The sequence below is a fragment of the Pantherophis guttatus genome, chromosome 7, assembly GCF_059756535.1.
Source record: "Pantherophis guttatus breed Tessera chromosome 7, ASM5975653v1, whole genome shotgun sequence".
NCBI classification, from domain to species: domain Eukaryota; kingdom Metazoa; phylum Chordata; class Lepidosauria; order Squamata; family Colubridae; genus Pantherophis; species Pantherophis guttatus.
In genome coordinates this window covers 34,802,954-34,823,168 of record NC_142069.1, presented here as the reverse complement: position 1 = coordinate 34,823,168, position 20,215 = coordinate 34,802,954, and the positions used below count along the sequence as shown (strand labels likewise).

Sequence of the window (20,215 nt, the reverse complement as noted above, 5' to 3'; positions counted from 1 at the left end):
ACCTCATATTGCAATTACAGGCACTAAATTTTAAGATAACATAGTATTCAAAATAATTTTAAAATGCAAAGAATTGAAAGGAAATTACTGAAGCAATATGAAGGAATTAAGAAACAAGAAATATTTTCCATACAAGATTTAATAGGAAGAGAATAAGATTAAAATACTGTATACAGCAAGAAAAGATAATAAATTGAAGTTCTATATATGTCTATTTGAAAGTATGTTCTATTAAAATCAATAGATCTTTCCACTTTATTTAGAGAGGTAAAAGACTGCAGTGTGATTCTTACCCTCCATAATGCTTTTCATTCAATGAACCAAACAACTTTTCAAAAAGGATGCTCACCAAAATCTTTGTTGGGTAAATTAATCAGCATACTCAAGGATAGTCACTTACCTTATGAATTTTACTGAGTTTTAAATTAGGGACATGAATTAAGCAGCTGCTTTGCATTGGCATGAATCAGAGGCTAAACATCTGCAATTAAGAGGTGAAATCAAAGATTGTCACCAAAATAGAACAGCTTCCTCTGTAACAAAAATTCTGTTACAATATCTTGTTTTTCAGTTAGCCAAAAGTAATTAAGTTAGATGTTTGGGAGAGACTTCTTGGTAGATGACTCCTCTTTCAATTGCCAGATCTACAGTGCATGACTGAGAAAAATACGTTGTTGAACTTGGATATTTTATTTGAAACATTTTAGAGTAAAGCTAAAACCATCTTTTTTCTTAAAGTCTGCAGACCAGAGTCAGTATCATGGTTCGTATACTGGATAAATCATTATTTGTTAAAAAGGTCACACCATCCTGTGTGCATCCCATAATGTACAAAGAATATTATAGATTGATACGTTGTTGGTGTTTGTCAATTTGCTAACTCATTGTGAAATGAACTGTTGTTTATTGAATTAATCCTTTTTAAAAGTTTGCATGACTCACTAAACCATAAAGGAAATGTATATTAGGGTTCAGATGTAGTTCAATGCATTGTGAGCATTCAGGAAAAATTAAACTGAGCAAGATAGCCCAGCAGTCTTGAAATAATAAAGCAATTTATCAAATTATTAAATGAGCTACATGTAAAATGTAGCTAACAGGAATGTATTCAAAAGTCTTTATTGTTTTATATGGGTTTATTTAAGCATGTATCTATTATACATGTATTAGCACCAATTTCATCACTGTACCAATCTTCATTTGGACACAATTCCTGCTATATCCTAAGTATTGAATACTATTAAACTGGTAATTAAATAAGATACATAGTTATCAACTGCTAAGTGACTAGAAAACAATTTGAAACACCAATTGCCTTTCAAAAGACATACATAAGGGATTCTTGTATGGCTTTTAATGTGGATTAAATGTACATGTATTCAAAAAGACCTCCCAAGAGTTGAATAGGCTTGTTGTATTTTACAAATCATTTGTACAGTTTGCCAACAGGAAACTAGCAATAAGAGAAGCTTGCACACTGATGCATATCAACTGAAAATGAACTACATTTCAAAGAACTCAAGAGAAATCTCAATGTGAGGCAATCATAATAGTTAACATTAGAAACAAGTGTTTTGCAAACGAGGAAGAAAAGTGTTAGGGTATGACTTCTGGAAGTCTTCCGACCTCTTAATAATAAATAGCTCCATTCTGGGTCATGTGAGTGGGAAGGAAGGGGCTTAGAATGAAGGAATCAGCAACAAGCTCTGCCCCATTTCCCCTCTGCAGACTTGCTGATTCTCCCCATATTTGAACTTGATTTTTCCTTTGCCAATTTCTCTTCTCCACACCAAATTTAGTTCACTTCTGTTTAGTTTCCAGAGAGTTATTCTAGTGATGAAAAGATAGACATACCACCAAAGTCTCATTTGGCAAGTGTAAAAACTACACATATAATATTGGCTATTTTTGAAATTGAGAATGACCATGAAATTGCCTATGAACTTGAGGCTTTTTTGGGGGGAAATTGTTAACATTCCAAAACAACTGCATAACTAATTTTTTCAAGGTCAAGGAATTTACATTAATAACAGTCATAATTCTTTGAAGTTACTTTTAAAAGTCTGTTTTTAGGCTATCATTGTCTGCTGCACCTTTAAATTTTATAAATTCTCTTTATAGAAAAGCTTGTATGATAACCTACACTAACTGAAATATCTTCTCTATAGCAGAAGATATTAAATATGCAAGAGCCCTGGTGTCTCTTACTGTACATCTATTCACTTTAATTCATAGATGAAACCAAATAATGAATGCTGTGAATCCACACCAACAGACTCAAAGGCCACTACAGATGTTTTTACTGTTCAGGAGGCTGGAAAACCAGAAATATTATAATCGTGCCCTTATTTTTGTTTGAATATATCAATTAAAAAAAGGAGAGACTTCTGAATGTTATCCATCCCTCATTGAGTCAACCAAAAATTATATGCATATGCATATGAAATTTGCTGTGCCTATTAGCAACACCTTGCCTGTTAATGAATTTTGGGCTCGCTATTGAATGGTTTTGTCTTGGTTTGGTATGTGCAGCCTATGATAAGCAAAGCAATTGTTTGATTCCCTCTGCTTTGTTGTCTTCCCTCTTCTATGTATGAACAATGAATGGGGAAAATCTTCCCATCACAGTGCTTTGGCAGGAATGGAAAGATTCTGGCTGTAGAGTTCTGTAACTCATCTCTAGGTGCTTAAGTTCCAAGCCATCATAACCCCCCAAAAGATTAGAGAAATAAAGGAATTGAGTTAAAAGGCTATTTAGGATCCTCCATCCACATCCTATATGCAACAAATGCTGGTTTCCACATTCTTTTATTGCACTGTTTCCGCCTTGAGCTAACCACTTGGGGCCACAGAACTAGAGCATGTGCAGTACTGCTGGTTGAGCAATCAATTGCTAATGCACATTATGACAGACCATTGGCCTGAGCTTGCTGTGTCCATCTCTGTTAGGAGACAAGAGAATGTTGGCAGATGAGGCTGACTAGGAACCTGAGGGGAAGGGCATGTCCACATTAGCTTGAAGCAGCCATTAGGCCCAGCTCTGCTATCACACACTGCTGCTCCCCTGATTTCTGTTTCAGCATGGGTGACAAATCTTAAGTTTATACATTTCTTGGCTGCCATTGGATGCTATTGGCTTGGGGTAGAAACATTACTTTAATACTGATACGATAAAAAACAATCTAAATTTGTTTCAGTCAAGAAATGGAAGTATTCCATCATGGCTGTAATCTGTACATGATAAATTTATTCTTCTCAATAAGATCCAAGAAATAGGACTTATGAATCAAAACCCAGATTGTTAAACTGTACAGCATTACAGATGTCCATTTTTCTTTCTTAAGGAAAAAAGTTGGACTCACCTGTATATGGAATTTCTGGTGTCAATTGATCTCAATGAAAAGTTTCTGTCTCACTGCAATTAATAGATTTACTTTTTGGCGATGTATTTAGCAGGTCCTTCAGCAATAATTTTCCTGCTTTCAAATTTTATTCAGAATGAAAGCACACATGACTGGGCATTGCTGAAATAAAATAGTTAAGATTCTATAGATTTTTGCAAAACAAATTCATGAACCTGACAGTAGGCTGCATATAGATACATATACAAATAAAATAATTTTCCTATTACCTTAGGATTTAATTTAAAAAAAAAGCTCTCCTCCCCAAATACCTAACGCTTCTGATTCAAGTGTGTGATTATAGACAAGGCAGAACATTCAGATAGCATAAAAATGAAACACTAGCTGGCTTTTTAAATGGAGAGGGTGGAAAATGAGCCCTGTGATTTTTTTTCCTACTCTAGTAACTACTCTCTCCCCAGAAATAGCGTCCTTTAGAAACCTCGGTAACATCACAGCCAAACATGAATATCATCCAAGGCACCTATCATTGCTTGGACAGTTTCCAAGATCTACATATCGGAGAAATGCATACATATAAGCAAGAGGAAATAACGCACGAATTCCTAAGGACCACAAGCGAGGATATTTAAGGAGTTCACACATACAGCTAATCATCTTTTATGCTTTATTGTATTTTGTGTGTATGTGTGCCCAGAACAGAGGGGCTCTAAATAAACTCTGCGCGATAAAAGAACCAGCAACGCCACAGCTTCCTCTTCGAGTCGGATTTTTTGCAAATGATTATTATTTTTTTTTTAACCAACTTCCTTCCTGCTTTTAACTGCCAAACGCTGAGACAGAAAGGAACCCCGGACGCAGCCGCCAGCAAGTAAGTAAGTGCGAGCAGGGCAAGTGGGAGAAGAAAGCGAAAAGCGGGGCGGCCCAGCGCTGCCGATGGGGAGAGGCTCTTGAAGACCCCCTGGAAGGGTTCCCTTAAACCGGGGAAACAGAGCAGAAAAGGTGGCTCTAATCTAGAGCAAAGGGGAGGGGGGAGGTTAGGAGGAGCAGCGTCTTCAGGGCGATGGCTCTGCAATGCAGGGAAAGCTTCAGCACAATCCGCTGCGTGGGGGGTGGGTGGGTCACTTCTTGGAGAGACGGCCGAAGGAAGATTGCAAGAGGTTCTGCTTGGCGTCTTTGCTGCAAAAAACTGAGGAATTTTGCCCGCTCCACAATTTGAGGGTGAGGGGAGGGAAAAGGGGCAATCCTTGCCCGCGGTAAAATCCATTGCGCATCCTGTTCCGTCATACCTATAGACTGAATGTTTCTTCTCCCCCACCCCTATTATTTTATAGATATTCAGTAAACGTTAGCGTGGGTAATGTTAGGTGGCCTGGTGACCTTTGGGTATTTGGGACCGCAACTGCCATTAATCCTGCAGTCACCTAGGTCCCAGGAAGCACCAGAACAAATAACCTAGAGTTATAGGGGCTGAGAAACTTGACAATTTATTGCCCATTCTTAGCTCAATTTCAGGCAGGAAGCAGTGGCTGCTTGTTGGCTGCAAAGGGTTAAGGGTGCGGCTGACTTCCTATGGTATTCTTAACCAACATGTCTGGTTAGCAAGTGCCTGCTGCCTTCTCATCTTTCCTTCCCTTCATGCCTGGCATACAGTGATAACCAAATCTGAAGCAATTGCAGTTTTGGATAAGGTGTACCATAATTTATGACCGCCAACAGTGATTAATTCTATGTCTGAGAAGCTCCACATGGCAACTAATATAAGCTCTGATGACATAGTAAGCTTAAGAGCATGTAATCAGGAGGAAGGTGATGGTGCAAGCTCCTTAACTGGCCTTATTGACTGACAGTAAAGACACTGTCTTCTGTGGAACATTTTAACTTCTGTAGCTTAGGAGATGTGCTGACTCCTAACAGTTCACAGATGTTAGTTACAGGACAAGTATGTGGATTTTGGATTGATTTGTAACTCTTCTAAGAACATGTATTCTATCCAAGGTCCTCACAATACAGAATGAGGAATTTAGATATTCACCATTAAGAATAATTGGTCAAGAGAAACGCCATATATATTTAATTAATTTATATAAATTCTTGTTTCCCTCCTCTTGGCTTAATGAATTCCAGAATGTAGTATTTAAAACAGAAATGCAAGAAAAGCATAATCGGGAAGCTCTTAACAGAGGTAGGAAGTGGTAGGGCTCTAGTTTAGACCAAAGGATGATTATAAAAGCTCATCAACCTGCTAATGAAAAGTCCCATAACCCAAGTATCTCACCTGGAAAGATTATGTTCCTTATTTTAAAAAGTACTGCTGACATATGCAAGATGTGGTCTAGTTTCCTGGCAGGAAGAAGTAATTTTATCAGCTCCAGAATTTGCATATGCTTTGTAGATAATAAGCAAGTGCATTAATGGCTGGGTGCACAGGAAATAATACTAAAATATATTCTTGTATTAAGCAACCTGATACTTTACATAAATAGAAACCTTCAAGAGCTTTCTAGATACAATAATTGCTTGATGAGTCCTAAATCAGATAAGTAGCAGAGGTGTAAAATGGCATTTCTGGGACATAGGGTAGTTCTTTTTACATAATATTGCTAATTATATAGCAATGACAAGAAGAATGAGAATTTCACTGTTCTTTTGTTGTGCTTTTAATTTATGGAATTCTAATTAAAGGGAAAGGATGAATTCACCCTTTTGAGAAACTGTTACCTGTGAAACTGCTTCCTGTTTAGCTCCATGCTCCTCCTTTTTTGCAGTAACTGTTCTAGATTTTTTAAAAAAATCTGGGAACATCAAAGCACAGTGATATTATGTACAGAATTTAAAATACAGGGTATAAACACAGAACCACTACAACAGATATGTAGCAAATACAATGAAATAATATGTGAAAGAAAGAAAATATTTGCTTATTTGTATAAAACATTTTAAAATAAAACTAAAAGGCAGAAAAGTAACTTGTGAATAATTTATCTGCAGTTAAAGTTTCATAGTATTTAAACATATGCATATATTTTTACTTGTAATTTAGATTTTTGTCATGTCCTAAATAATTTAAAATAATTCAAAATAATTTTTGTAACCAACAGTTACTGAAAATCTATAAACTTTCAGGTTTATCTTTGTTTACTCTTTAGTTTCCAAATGCTAATTAGCTTGCATGTTACTCCAGGCTTTCTAATTTAAGATATTGTTTCCTTCATAATAATTGGCTATGAACAATCCATATCATAACTTAAATCCTAAACCCTATTGGTACTTAGCCATGCTTGGATACAGTCTGACCCAAAGAGATCCCAGGGTACCCTGTTTGTACCAGCTGTCCCAAAATCCTCCATAATTGAAATGAGATCACTGGGGGGTCAGCAGCTATCTGCATTATCTGAGGCACAATTAATTTCTTAATATTTCTTGTCATTTTTTACATTATATTGACTATCTATCATTGCACAATCTCCTCTCTCTCTTCAGTGAGTATCTGCTTCAGATTAACAGGAACTTCATTTGCATATCTTCTGAACCACGAGTCAATCCTTTTATCTTGTTCTTACAATTAAAAAATGATTTTTTAATAAACTGACTTCGGACTGTAATGAAAAATTGACCTATGTGAGATCTCAGATTTATATTTTTATGAGACCAGAACAGGTTCTTCAGAACCTGGCTAGGCATCATTCTGTGATGTTGAGCAAGCCATAACGCCATATTAGGCCTATTTGAATGAAAAAAAAAGTATCTTATTGCTGTGATGTTCATTTAAGGTGAAGCTGGAGGATTATAATGGTTGAAGTCTTATGCTAAGTTAGCTACTATCATATGCAGGTAAAGAATCTGAGGTCCAAACGGTTGCTATTGAATTACAACTTTCAGCATCCTGTAGTTTGCTGAATTTGTATTTACCTGCAGGTTTGAGAATTTTACTTCTAGCTTAGATTAGTTAGTTTGTATTGCTCGAATATGACAAATTAAGGATTCAGATAAACCAACTTCTTAGTATGGTTCATGAATAACCCTTGCATTAAACTAGCAAGTTATGATCTGCACTGAAAAATATCCACATCCAAGCATCCAATAGAGCAGGGGGTCCCAACCCTGGATTGTAAAGCCAGAAAGGTTGGAGACCACTGCAATAGAGCCAAAAGGTTTGCTGACTGGCAGCAGCCGGTGGGAGGGAGTGGGGGGAAGGCAGGGGTGAAATCCAGCAGGTTCTGACAGGTTCTGGAGAATCGGTAGTGGAAATTTTGAGTAGTTCGGAGAATTGGCAAATATCACCTCTGGTTGGCCCCAGAGTGGGGTGGGAATGGAGATTTTGCAATATCCTTCCCCTGGAGTGGGGTGGGAATGGAGACTTTGCAGTATCCTTCCCCTGGAGTGGGGTGGGAATGGAGATTTTGCAGTATCCTTTGCCCACCAAGCCATGCCCACCAAGCCACACCACGCCCACCAAGCCACATCCACAGAACTGGTAGTAAAAAATTTTGGATTTCATCACTGGGGTGGGATGGTTTCACGCACATGCGCGCCCACTGCTTGCGCAAATTCAAATTCAAATAAATATATTTTGTTCTTCTGAGCAAAATAGGCTGCCTGCCATATTGTGCCTTTATTTATTATTTCTGTTATCCATGCTAGGGCATGAAAGGTTAGCAAAAATTTATGCCATTCTTTATCATAGCACACATGAATTTTGGCAACCCTGATGCATCTGGAATGTGTGAGGTTGGGGGATATTAGAACAGAACATCTGTTCTTGATGTTCATATGTCTCTTCCATTGTAGTTGTTCAAGAACTCAGATTAAAAACAAGAGCAACATGATACTGTGTGCCATGGATTAGCAATAATTTTCTACTCTGCTTTTTATGTTCTTTACTGTGTATTTTGTTTATCCTTCCTTGGCCAAGAACCTAACAGCAGACTGATTCTTCTGGTGCTAAAAAGGGAGTTTCATTTTAAGTCCTTCTTGAGCATGTTGCTTACTGAATTTTGTCTTGCTTCCCCCAATTTCAGAGAAGTTTCAGTGTTACAGAATGTGGTAGATCCTTGGAGTCTGTAGCCAGGGCATGGGTTGTCATAGGAACAAGGCACATGTTTCCTTCCTGCATAAGAAGGGGACCTGGTCACCACACAGACAACAGCTATTTTAAATGTTGTGCAGTTGGGAAATTACATGATATTTATGCAGTTGGACTGATCAGCTTAAAAAAAATTGTTAATAAGCTCCATTCAGGTATTTTCCTTCATTGTCTGCTTTTGATGTAAATCTCTGTATGGTATTGCATGAACTATTCAATTTATTTCTATTGCTGTCATGTCAATGAAGATTTGAAATAACTATTGCGTAGTAATGTGGCTGCTATGGCTTCTGAAGGTCTATTTGTCTTTGTCAACGTGACACAAAGAGGTTCTTTAGTTGGAGGATTTGCTGGTCATTGTGGAATCAGTGTGAAGTATTTTGTTACGGATACAAATAATAAGGTTACGTACTTATTTTTGTGCTCAAGAACTTCAAGCCCAGCATACCAGCATATATTTTAAAAATGTGACTGAGTCTAGTTGCAGTCCTTAGCCTGTAAATGTTTGGCTTGTTAATTACAGCTCTCGGTTGTTACACACAAGGTGAATCCTCATGTATGACTCTGTTTAGATTTATGTCATAGAAGGTGAGTATATTGTGGGAAGTATATCAGTACAAACTCACATTAGCATCCTTCTCCAGAGTTCTCAGCCAATATGAAATTCCAGGAATATAGGAATTGAAATTCTACACATCTGCAGATACCAGATTGGGAAAGGTGCCTCAGTATGCATTCAGGTTTGCTGTGCAAGATGAGGGTGAATAGCTCATATTCCAGAATCTGTACTTTCACAGAGAGCAGGGTTACTGTAGCAGAAATATGGATGTCAAGAAATATTATCAAGCTTTTACAGCAGCGAGATTCTGCTGCTGTTTCTATTGATATATGTTGGTGTGAATGGTAAAGAGAAAGAGCTGGTGATGAGGGTCCAGAGGTTAGAGGGAGTCTTACCTTATGAGCTGACCTTGATGCGTGAATCTAGTATAGTATTTCTCAACCTGGAAAATGCTGGCTAGGGAATTCTGGGAATTAGAGTCCACACCTCTTAAAATGGTTATATTTTATAGCTCATATTGGCTTTGTTAAGAGAACTCAGCATGTATAGCATTTTACATATATGTGTGCATGTATGCATGTGTGTGTAAACAGAAAGAGAGAGGATATCGTTTAAAAATTATCTTGCTGTAGTTATTGATTACATCTATTTTGGGAAGACAGGAATATCAGTGGCTGTTTCAGTGGCCAGATCAGGTGCTTTCTTTTTTGCTATCTCCCCCACCATTAAAGTGTTTGAGAGCTGGAATGATTGACAAATTCTGGGGGTCAGTTCGTGTTCTTTTATACAGCCAATGTCATGAATCTGGGATGAGCAAATTACAAGTGAGAAGAATATTCAGCGAAGGGGCTCTTTTTGGTCTATTAGTTAAGAGCGATTATATCCTTCTATCTAGAAATGGCATCTCTCCTTTACAGAAAAAAGCAGTCCAGCTACTGGATAACTGAATTTGACAAAATATCTATTGCCAGGTTAAATGTCTTTGATCCTTTTGCTTATAAAAGTATTTAAATGGCTGTGCCTGTGACCTTCACTCCCACAATTGTTCTCTTTATTGTAGGAAGCCAAGGATTTACAAATGTTGTAATCAGTACCTTACTTAGTGTCCTTACAGTAACTGACTTTTTTTTTTCCTGTAGCCAACAGTCATGACTGAGAAAGACCCTGAGGTACATGTGGAAGAAGATGACGATGAGCTAGATGGTAAACTAAACTACAAGCCTCCACCTCAAAAGACACTTCAGGAATTACAGGAGCTGGACAAAGATGATGAAAGCCTTGCAAAGTACAAGAAGTCTTTGCTGGGGGAGGTACCAGTGGTTGCAGGTACAGCTGGAAAAAGGTCCTTTGGAAGAATCATGTTTTGGGGTAGAAAAAGAAGGCAGTATTTGTATTTGCTGTGTGATGAAATTAATATTGTCAGTGATGGAGAACATTAAATTTGATCCTAAAAATGAAAGAGAAGTGATTATTTATTTATTTAATTTCTGTGTTGCCATCTCACTGGTAAAGCGACTCCAGGTGACTGTATTATGTTGATCTGAGAATATTTTACCATAATTGAAGATCAACTTTCAGTGTTACTTTTAAGGTGACATCAGGGGTGCTATTCAACAGGTTCTGACAGGTTCTGGAAAACCAGTAGCGGAAATTTTGAGTAGTTCGGAGAACCGGCAAATACCACCTCTGGCTGGCCCCAGAGTGGGGTGGGAATGGAGATTTTGCAATATCCTTCCCCCAGGAGCGGGGAGGGAATGGGGATTTTGCAGTATCCTTCCCCTGCCACGTCCACCAAGCCACACCATGCCCATCAAGCCACGTTCACAGAACCGGTAGTAAAAAAATTGGATTTCAGCACTGGGTGACATGGATTCTATTTTCAGTATGCAAGTCTATTTCTGTCCTCCTAGCTGGGTGGAGGATTTTGCTATTCAGCATAGGAACCAGAACATAGTTTAAAAGGATCAAATCAGCAATGCTGAGAGAGTCTTCTAGCCAAGTTCTGAAGTAAAGTTTCCAGTCAAGTTGACAACAGTACTAGGCAGACACTTATTGGTGTATTTCTTAGCATATGAAGGAATTAGTTGAGGCGTATTTATATTATTAATATTTGAAGTTAGCAACAAAACCTGAAGCATTAATTTACTGCCCCTGGTATATATTTCAACAAAGATAATTCATGTAATTAATATAACCTTTTGGTTATATTGACTGCTACATATTTTATTACATTTATTCTTGGAAGGTATTTGATTATTCTTGGCAGCTATTTTATGCTGTGTCATATTATTTATGTTTTTAATTATTGGTTGTGCTTTTATTCTGTTTTAATTGTTAGCCAGAGATAAGACAGCTTTGTAAATTTATTAAAGAAACAAATTAGAAGAGAGGTAATGTTACTGTCCCTCTACGGAGGGTGTGAGTGGGAACAGTGAGATCGGATTGAATTTCCCTGCATGACTGAAACTAATAATATGTCAGAAAAAAGGTTTATATTAGCTATTAAGTGACATGCTAATTTCCTGTGCACATGAAGGCTGTAGGAAGATAAATTTTGCATTAAAAAAAAGGAAGCACCTCAGGTTTCTCAATGTTTGGTTAATAAACCTTTTATCCTTTTCCTGACACCACAGACCCAACACTTCCGAATGTGACCGTCACTCGACTTACTCTTGTATGTGACACTGCTCCAGGACCAATCACCATGGACCTCACTGGTAGGAAACATTCTCTCCTTATTATATAGCAGGTTGAATGGAATTCCTAGGCCTTGCTTCATTTTGAAGTTGATTTTGTGAATGTTGAGTTAAGTAGGATTAGGATGGATAACCTCTGAGGTACCGTATTTCCCCCAAAATAAGACCCTGCCTTATATTTTTTTGAACCCTGAAATAAGCGCTTGGCCTTATTGCCATGCGCTCAAAAGCCCGATTGGGCTTATTATCAGGGGATGTCTTATTTTGGGGGAAACAGGGTATTAGATAGTGCAACTCAGTCCTCATCCTTCTGGAAGACTACTTAAGGTCAACTGTTGATTCAGTTATGTAACGTGAAGGAATGTGAGGTTCTTGGACAGTTGGAGGGAAAGAATTTAAGGTAGGAGTAGGAGTGGGTAGCCTCCTGGCCTGTATCATTCTTCCCCTTAAACTACTGTCTAAAAATAGTCCAAAACTGAACTTGTGAATTTCAGAAAATCAATTAGTCCAATGCCATAAATCATCAAGAGGGAACAACTCTTGTGGCAGTGACTTGAATCCATTATCAACCAGTTTAATTATGTTGGTCTAATTACGAGAGAAAAGTAAGCCTTTCTGTTTGTCTAGTTTATGTAATTATATAAACTTCTAGCAGATGCCTCTGTATGCATTTCCTCACAACTAATTAAAAACACTAATTCTTCCATTTTTTCCTTATAAGGAAGGTGTTTTAAGCATTTATGTCAGTTGCAGATGGGTTGGGAGCAGAGTGCGATGAATCTTAGAAACAGCTTATTGCCTGTTTGCTGAGATTTCAGGTAGGAGAGATTTTGAACAGGGGATTTCTGACTTTTAACCTATCTAATGTCCTAATATTCTTATTTCCTCTGGCCACCATGAGTTATTTCCTATTTTTAAAAAAAGATTTAAAAGTAAAATTTAAAAAGAACTAACAAAGTGTAGGAGGTATCTAAGTAGAGGCTGGATGGCCATCTGTTAGAGATTCTAAAGCTGCATTTTCGTGGCTCTTTCTAACTTTAGAATTCTATAATGGGTGTTGCGTCTATGTTGGTTGACCAGCTAGAATGGGATTAGTTGGAATTAGTTGATGACACATCGTTGTTGGATGGGATGAGGTCATATACTGGGAAAAAGAGAGAAGGTTTGGATTATGCTGACTTGATTGGAGTGTGGGTGCAGACAGCAACATCTCAGTAGGAAAGGGTAGAGGGAGATAAGGTAGCTGCCTTAGAAGAGTGAGGAAAATCTTCAGGGATGACTCACACCCTGGTCAGCACCTCTTTATTCTCCTACCATCGGGCAGGAGATATAGAAGCATAGCCAGTCGTACGAACAGGCTGAAGAACAGCTTTTATCCGTGCAACGTGCAACATGCTCATATTGGCGCAATATATTATAATGTAGTGTTATGTACATATATGTATAGAGGATTGTGTGTTTGTTAGTATGATTTACTGAGTTAGGGATTTTCTTTCTTTAACTGAGTTATTGAGATGTATTGTGTTGGGGGGGTGCACTAAGGGAGGCTCAGCCAATCTCATTGTACACATGTTGTGCGTTGACAATAAAGGTTTGAACAACTTGAAGCAGGGTGGACCACTCTCTGGGAAAGTTCACTTAGTGGCTAGTACCAATGTTGCTTTTTAGCCTTCTTGGCTTAGCTCCCATGCCTGGATATTACGTGCTCAATAGTCCTTAGCTTAAGCTATAGCAGCTTAATGCCAGGTCTGCCTGAAATGAAGGCTCTTCTGAGAGCCAACCTGCTGTGTATTACTGAGACTTAGTGGGTGAGAATGGGGCTCTTAGAAATATTATCAATTGGGCCTGGGGTGTGGCACTGGCTATATCTCCTAGGTAGGGATAGGAGGATGGATACTGCTGTCTGGAAATCTCTTGTGGCTTTCAGAAGTAGTTTTCCACAGACGACTAGATGTGAAACCCTGTTTGTGTAGCTGGGTTCCAGAGAACAGATGGGATTGCTGCTGGCAATGAGTGGCACAGTGGCTAGAATGCAGTACTGCAGGCTACTTCTCCTGACTGCCGGCTGCCTGCAATTTGGCCGTTCAAATCTCACCAGGCTCAAGGTTGACTCAGCCTTCCATCCTTCCGAGGTGGGTAAAATGAGGACCCAAATTGTTGGGGGCAATATGCTGACTCTGTAAACTGCTTAGAGAGGTCTGTAAAGCACTGTGAAGCGGTATATAAGTGTAAGTGTTATTGCTATTGCTGTTGCCAGCCTCTTTCCTGTGTTGTGGCTTTGTTGTGGCTGTGTTGCTTTGACTGGGTTTGGAATTTTCTAAATCTATGGTACTGGAAGACTGCGCTCTAACTTCCCTGGTTGCAGAGACTGAAGTGGTTTAGGAGCTCAAGGCCACCTTAGGAACTTCTCCAGGCACTCTCCAAAACCCACTGGTCTACCTCAGGCATCTGATGGACCTCACTGGGTTTTAGACAATGCTTGGAGAACTTCTTAAGGCTCTGATACCCAATTCAACAGTCTCCTCTTGGAATGAGAGGATGGCTTCAGCATTGGATTGGTTTTTATGTGTACACGTGGCCTCTCTCTGTACATGAATCCTGGAGGGTCACCAGGTTTTCAGAGGAACTCTGGAGGATAAAATGGCAAAAGAGTTTGAACCTGTTAATCCGAAGAGGACAGGGTTCTTGGAGCTCTTAGTGCAACCACATGCATATTAGATCTATTCTTGTCAAAGTTTCTTGGGAGATGTCATATGGCTGGGTTCAGGGTGATTAATACTTGAGAGAGGGGTTGTCCCTCTGCTCTTAAGGAAACAATAATCTGCCCTTCCTCAAAAAATTATTGCTTTACAGTGTTGGGTATTTTTTGACCTATTTCCAAATCTTCTTTGGTGAGCTTGGGGAGTAGGTATTTGACTGCAACTTCAGAGGAAGAAATGGATCACCTTTCTGTCTGGATTAGCCCTGGGTTGCTTGTGGATGACCTATGGTGAGACCAGAATGGGCATGGTGGGGATGGTGCATCCATTCTGGCTATCCCTAATTTCTCAGCAGCTTTGGCATTATGGATCAAAGTATAATTCTAGACTGGCTCAGAGGGCTGGGATTGGGAGAAAAACTATTATGCAATGATTTCCCTCCATCCTCCAGGGCCAGTTCCAGTTAGTGTTGATGTGGGGGGTGGGGGGTGGGGGAAGAATTCCATCTCTGTTTGGGATGAGGTGCTTCATGGCTCAATTCTCTCCCTGCTCCTGTATGACATTTTCCATGAGGGTTATGTCATCCTTTGGCATAGGGTTAGGTACTGCCCATATACGTATGATATTAAATTACACTTCTTAGCCTCTAGTTGCTCATGCAATATTTTCAAGTCATTGACTCAATGTCTGGAGGTTCTGGGGTCTGTATGGGGAGGAACAGATTCAATCTTAATCCTAAACAAGTCCATGTGGTTGAAGATTTTGAGGCCTGATGAACCTGGAGATCTTCCACTTTTAGTTCTGAATTGGGTTGCTTTCTGCCAGGCAGACCCAGTGTTCAGGCTAGGAACCTCTAAGAGAAGGTGGAAATCATGATTGATTTGGGTGGAAGGTGGAAATCATGATTGAGAGGCCCTTTGCAGAAATCTATATTTTCCAGCTCATAGTCACTCATGCCTTCATCACCTCTTCTTTGGATTAGTGTGTATGGCTGCCCTTGAAATCCACTCTGAAGGTAACAGTTGGTCCAGAATGTAATGGCATGGATAATTACGGGCTCATCTTTGTATACCTACATTATGCTGTTATTTTTTGACCTGCATTGGTTGTCAATTGGCTTCTGGACAAATCTCAATGTGCTGGTTAACACTGGTAAAGCTCTTAATGGAATGGGGCCTAGTCATTTGTGGAACCACTTGTCTCTGATTATCTCTGCCTTTTCTGATGAGCTCTAACAGAGTTGACATGCTCCATATCTCTAATGTTATGAAAACTGGATAGCTCTGATCCTTCCTGCCTTTTGAAGATCTAGCTTTTCTTCCAGGCACTGAATTAGGTGGTTTTGTGAATCTGTCTGGAGAGTTTATCTTTGATTGTTTAATTGCCTCTGGCCTAATAAATATTTTATAGCATTATTGTTGTTTTACTTATACACTGTCCTGAGTTGTATGTTGAGAGAATACATAATTTAAATGAACTAAATAACTAAAATATAGTGGTAGTGGATATAGTCAATCTTCTCACAGATCAAGTTTTTAGTGTGTTCCAAGTACAGCCAGAAGGCTGCCTGCTTAGATTTCTTCATTGTTGGCACAGCACCAGTGCAATAATTTCTTCTGCATACTTAAGTAACAGTCTGTGTTCCCAGGAGTTTAACATCAGCAAGAAATAGTCACAGTTTGCCTTATATGGGTTCTTGCTTGATAAGAGAGGAAGTCATGGCTTAGCAAAGCACAGATGCTTCCTCTGTAGCTGAAATCTCCAGGGGAAGCAAGTCCACAAATGGATTGTTGATAAATGCATTATACAATCTGTGTGAAAATGCTTCTAGCTTTTACTTACATAAATATGCATTTTGATAGCTATGCATGAATGATTCCAGTGAATAGGTTTTTTTAGTTAATTGGAATGATGTAAGTGTGCTCATATGCACAAATTCACAGCACAGACATTTCTGGTTTATTAATGCATGCACTTTCACATTTCATGTTCATTGGCAAGATACTTACTGCATGCTTATTTGGTACATCTAAACAACATATTTAATACATTAAACATAAAAGGGTGGCTTCTGTTTCCTTGGAAAAACATTATGTTGCAGTGGAAGAGTAGGGAGATAGAACTAAGAAACCGCCTCCTCTTTTCATGTAATTTCTAGAATTCTTTGAGAGAATTTATTTTCTTGATTGTTTGTTTATTTTTAAACTGCCACATGCTGGTTAAAACAAGCACAATACTAACATGTTTGCAACCCAGATATGTTTATACACAACAAAGTGCTAGAGCTGTAAGAGCTGATTTTCTGAAATTTTGCCAGCTGATTGAGAGCAGAGCTGAGCTACCACGCCTAGCGCGCCTATCAGCTATTTGGTAACTAGCTGCGTGGTAGCAATGGAGTCAGCAGAGCCTTTCATTAAATGTGTATTAGCACATCACTGCTTATGCATATATATAGATGGTACTCCAATATACAGCAATCAAATGAATCCATGGGAAGAAAGCTGTTTTCTTCCACATCTTTTAACCTGATTGATTAAGGCATTTTCCCTGTTCCAGGGGACCTTGAGGCTCTGAAGAAAGACACCTTTGTATTAAAAGAAGGAGCTGAATATAGAGTCAAGATCCACTTCAAAGTAAGTGACTTTCCTGTAGAAATTTTCTGGAGCTGGATTCTATTCCATTCTGCATATCTTCACTACAGCCTCTTGTAGTGCAAATGTGTACATTGCTGGTTCATAAATGTCACAGCTGTCAATTTAAATAATAAAGCATTAACCAAAATAAGAAATTTGCATTGTCTACAGGCAGAAAGGAAAGTATTTCCAGTGAATCTTGTATTCTTTAATTCTTTTTACTGGACTAATTATTTGTATTCTACTAAAGACAAAATAAATTTAAATGAAACTATACATTATTCTTACATTATGATACAACAAAACGGATAAAAAGTTTTTATTTTTTTCCTTGTCCAACTTAATTAGAAGCAGAAAAAAGAAACATGAACTCAATTACTTTTCTTAAATTGGCTTTTATTGTTTTAGCTTAATATTTATCATTGTTTAGGTTACAGATCTATTACTATATTTCAGAACAGTGCATCAGCAACAAATATCATTAAGAAGTGTATTGTCCCAAAATATATTAGGTTTTTTCCCCCCAAATATATTTAATCCTAAATATATCCAATTGCTGGTCTTTAAAAATTTGTTCAGAAATTTCCCCTTTTCCTAAACTTTATTTGATCATTATAATGTAAAATGGCCCCTTAACGGAAAGTGTCATCTGGGCAAAATGCAGAAGTGGTCACACTGATAGGCTACATTGCTGAAAACTGCTTTATTTCCTCCTCCTCTTAAAGAAGAGCAAACCAGAATTGGACAAACATAGCTAGTAATTGTGCTGGATTTAGCGTTTCATTTCCACTGATGCTTACATTAATTCAAATTCTAAATGTCTCATAAAGAGATAGTGGCAGTTTCATTTGTTGGCACAACATAAAAACTAGCTGAAGATCTGATATGACTTATTCAAGCTGCTGTGAGGAATCTTAAATTGAACTACTATGGTTGAGTGTATGAAGATTTGGGCTGTTAAACTTACCTTCAATTTAGGTTTTGATGATTAGACTCCTAATCACAGGAGCCTCATAAACTGAAAAAATAAATGAATAAATTGTTTAGTTTAGTTACAGAATGGTGTTTTCTCCCTACCATATCCCAAAGTAAGGGTATTGATAATTTGAACTGAATTACCCCACTCAATGGGCAGTTTTTCTCTTGCAGGTAAACAAAGAGATTGTATCTGGTTTGAAATATCTCCAGAACACTTACCGGAAAGGAGTGAAAGGTGAATATGTGAAATCATTTTTTTCTTCTCTTCAATATCTGTAGATGATACTGCTATAAACATAGCCTTGCTTGCATGTTCTTTCAAAAATCACCTTGATGTGGTTGCGCTGCATAACTCACCTTTCACACTTTGTAGATAAAGCAGTCCTTTCCCTTTTTGTACAGTGCAAATATGGCAGAAAGCCTTTGCCTCTAAACTGTAATACAGAGACCGCAATCCACAGGAGCAGAAATTATTCTGTTGATATTTCTATTTGCATGGTAAACACTGGGCATATAGCTAGATGCCTGAAACCCCCCTTATTTATAGATATTTATATGGTATGCTCAGACACCAGAGAGAAAATTCTCTTATATGTATAACATCAGAGGACTTGAGCTAACTTGGGCTGTCTCTTCTATCCTAATTTTAATTGCCCCAAGTCCGTCTTCCCTCCCTCCCTCCCTCGTTCCTTCCCTCCCTGTATACAAGCTTCAGAAAAATCTGTTAAGAGGCTTAGATAGCTTACAATAAGATTTAAAACAATAAATTGTATCAACAAAAAAAAAATCACATAAAAGAAAAAATGTAAAACTGTTTTAATAAACCTTCACGCCAAAGAAATAATCAAGCAGAAAACAGATTCTCAAAACCAGAAATTCTCCACTCACAGCAAGTCCATTCTCATGACCCTTTGAAACTGTCAAGTTTTAATGACATTCTGAAGAAACGATGATCTGATTGCTAGGGAAATTAAGGAAGGTTGAAAACCTATGTGAGAACACTGAAATATGGAAACATTTAATAATCTTGGAGGATTTGGGGCATTTTTTATAAACTGTATTTTGGAAGTTTGGAGGATGCTATTGTTGTTATTTTCTATCATATAGAGAAATTAACTATCTAAATTAAATTAACTTTTCTATCATATAAATTAATTAACGTTTGTTCCAAATTCCTTTCTGGGATGGTTTCTGAGCATTAGTTGCAGTAGCAACTGCTGATAAATCTACTAAAGGATGATATAATCTGAATTCAATCCAGGCGATGGAAAACTGCAATCATTATTATATTAAATGTTTGTATTGCATTTTAAAATCATTTGTGTTTTGTGTTCCATTCTATTTTTGTCCTACCTTCTGATGCATTGTCTTTCTGTGGCTTGTTCTCTCCTAGTGGATAAGGCTGTATTCATGGTGGGCAGCTATGGGCCACGGCCAGAAGAGTATGAATTCATGACACCTATTGAGGAAGCACCAAAGGGCCTGGTGGCCCGAGGAAACTACTGCAATAAGTCTCTCTTCACTGATGATGATAAGCACAACCATCTCACCTGGGAATGGAACTTGGCTATTAAAAAGGAATGGACAGAATGAATTTTACCCAGTTTTCTCTTTTTCCTTCTTCTGCTGCTTGTGCTTATTCCAAATGTGTCAGTTGCTGGCACATGCATGCCATGCTTCTTCCACATAACCCAACCCTTTTATTGTCAAAAGAAATTTAGCCAGTATAGGCTATTGGAGAGATTCTGTTTCTCCTCCTGCTACCTTAAAAATAATCTCACAAAAATCAACAGGGACAAAACATTTCTCTGGTTGCACAGGATCAATTCTTGAAGTGCCTTTGGTCAGAAGATACATAGTCACCAACTTAAACCTATTGCTATCATGGCACATCAGTTGACTGAAAGAGAGTTGGCTTTGGAATTTCTCTTTCCCCCCTGCCTTATATGAAAAGTTCTGTCAGCGGATAGTGTCTTGTTTAAATTTGGTTCCCAGAATTGCATTTGGAGTTGCCTTGTCTAGTAATATAGGATATGATTCCTGACCTGGCCTGTAACTATAGCAGTGTCTTTGAAAATAAAGCCAATTTTGTCCTTTGCTTCAGAGTGAGCTTCTTGTGTTTCTTACAATATATAGATTTAAGTATTTTTCCCTTTACACACTAGGGATATCAAACTTCAGTTCTTGCCTCACATCTCTCCT

At 38.1% G+C, this 20,215-nt stretch overlaps 1 protein-coding gene across 5 annotated transcripts in view; it reads left to right on the top strand.

Moving 5' to 3' along the window:
* Positions 1-20,111, top strand: part of ARHGDIB (Rho GDP dissociation inhibitor beta) — a 56,522-nt gene extending 36,411 nt beyond the window's left edge. Inside the window, exons 1-6 of one of the 5 annotated variants that reach the window (XM_034403250.2) lie at positions 3,690-4,233; positions 10,147-10,333; positions 11,641-11,724; positions 16,959-17,035; positions 18,185-18,248; positions 19,407-20,111. In XM_034403250.2, coding sequence (XP_034259141.1) covers positions 10,156-10,333; positions 11,641-11,724; positions 16,959-17,035; positions 18,185-18,248; positions 19,407-19,606 — 603 coding nt within the window. In that variant the 5' untranslated portion in view covers positions 3,690-4,233; positions 10,147-10,155 and the 3' untranslated portion in view covers positions 19,607-20,111. Of the gene's footprint in view, positions 1-3,689; positions 4,238-4,486; positions 4,584-8,363; positions 8,604-10,146; positions 10,334-11,640; positions 11,725-16,958; positions 17,036-18,184; positions 18,249-19,406 lie in introns of those variants that run through there. The other 4 variants (XM_034403251.2, XM_087873926.1, XM_034403252.3 and 1 more) reach the window with 4 other exon arrangements.
* Positions 20,112-20,215: the final 104 nt, after the last annotated feature.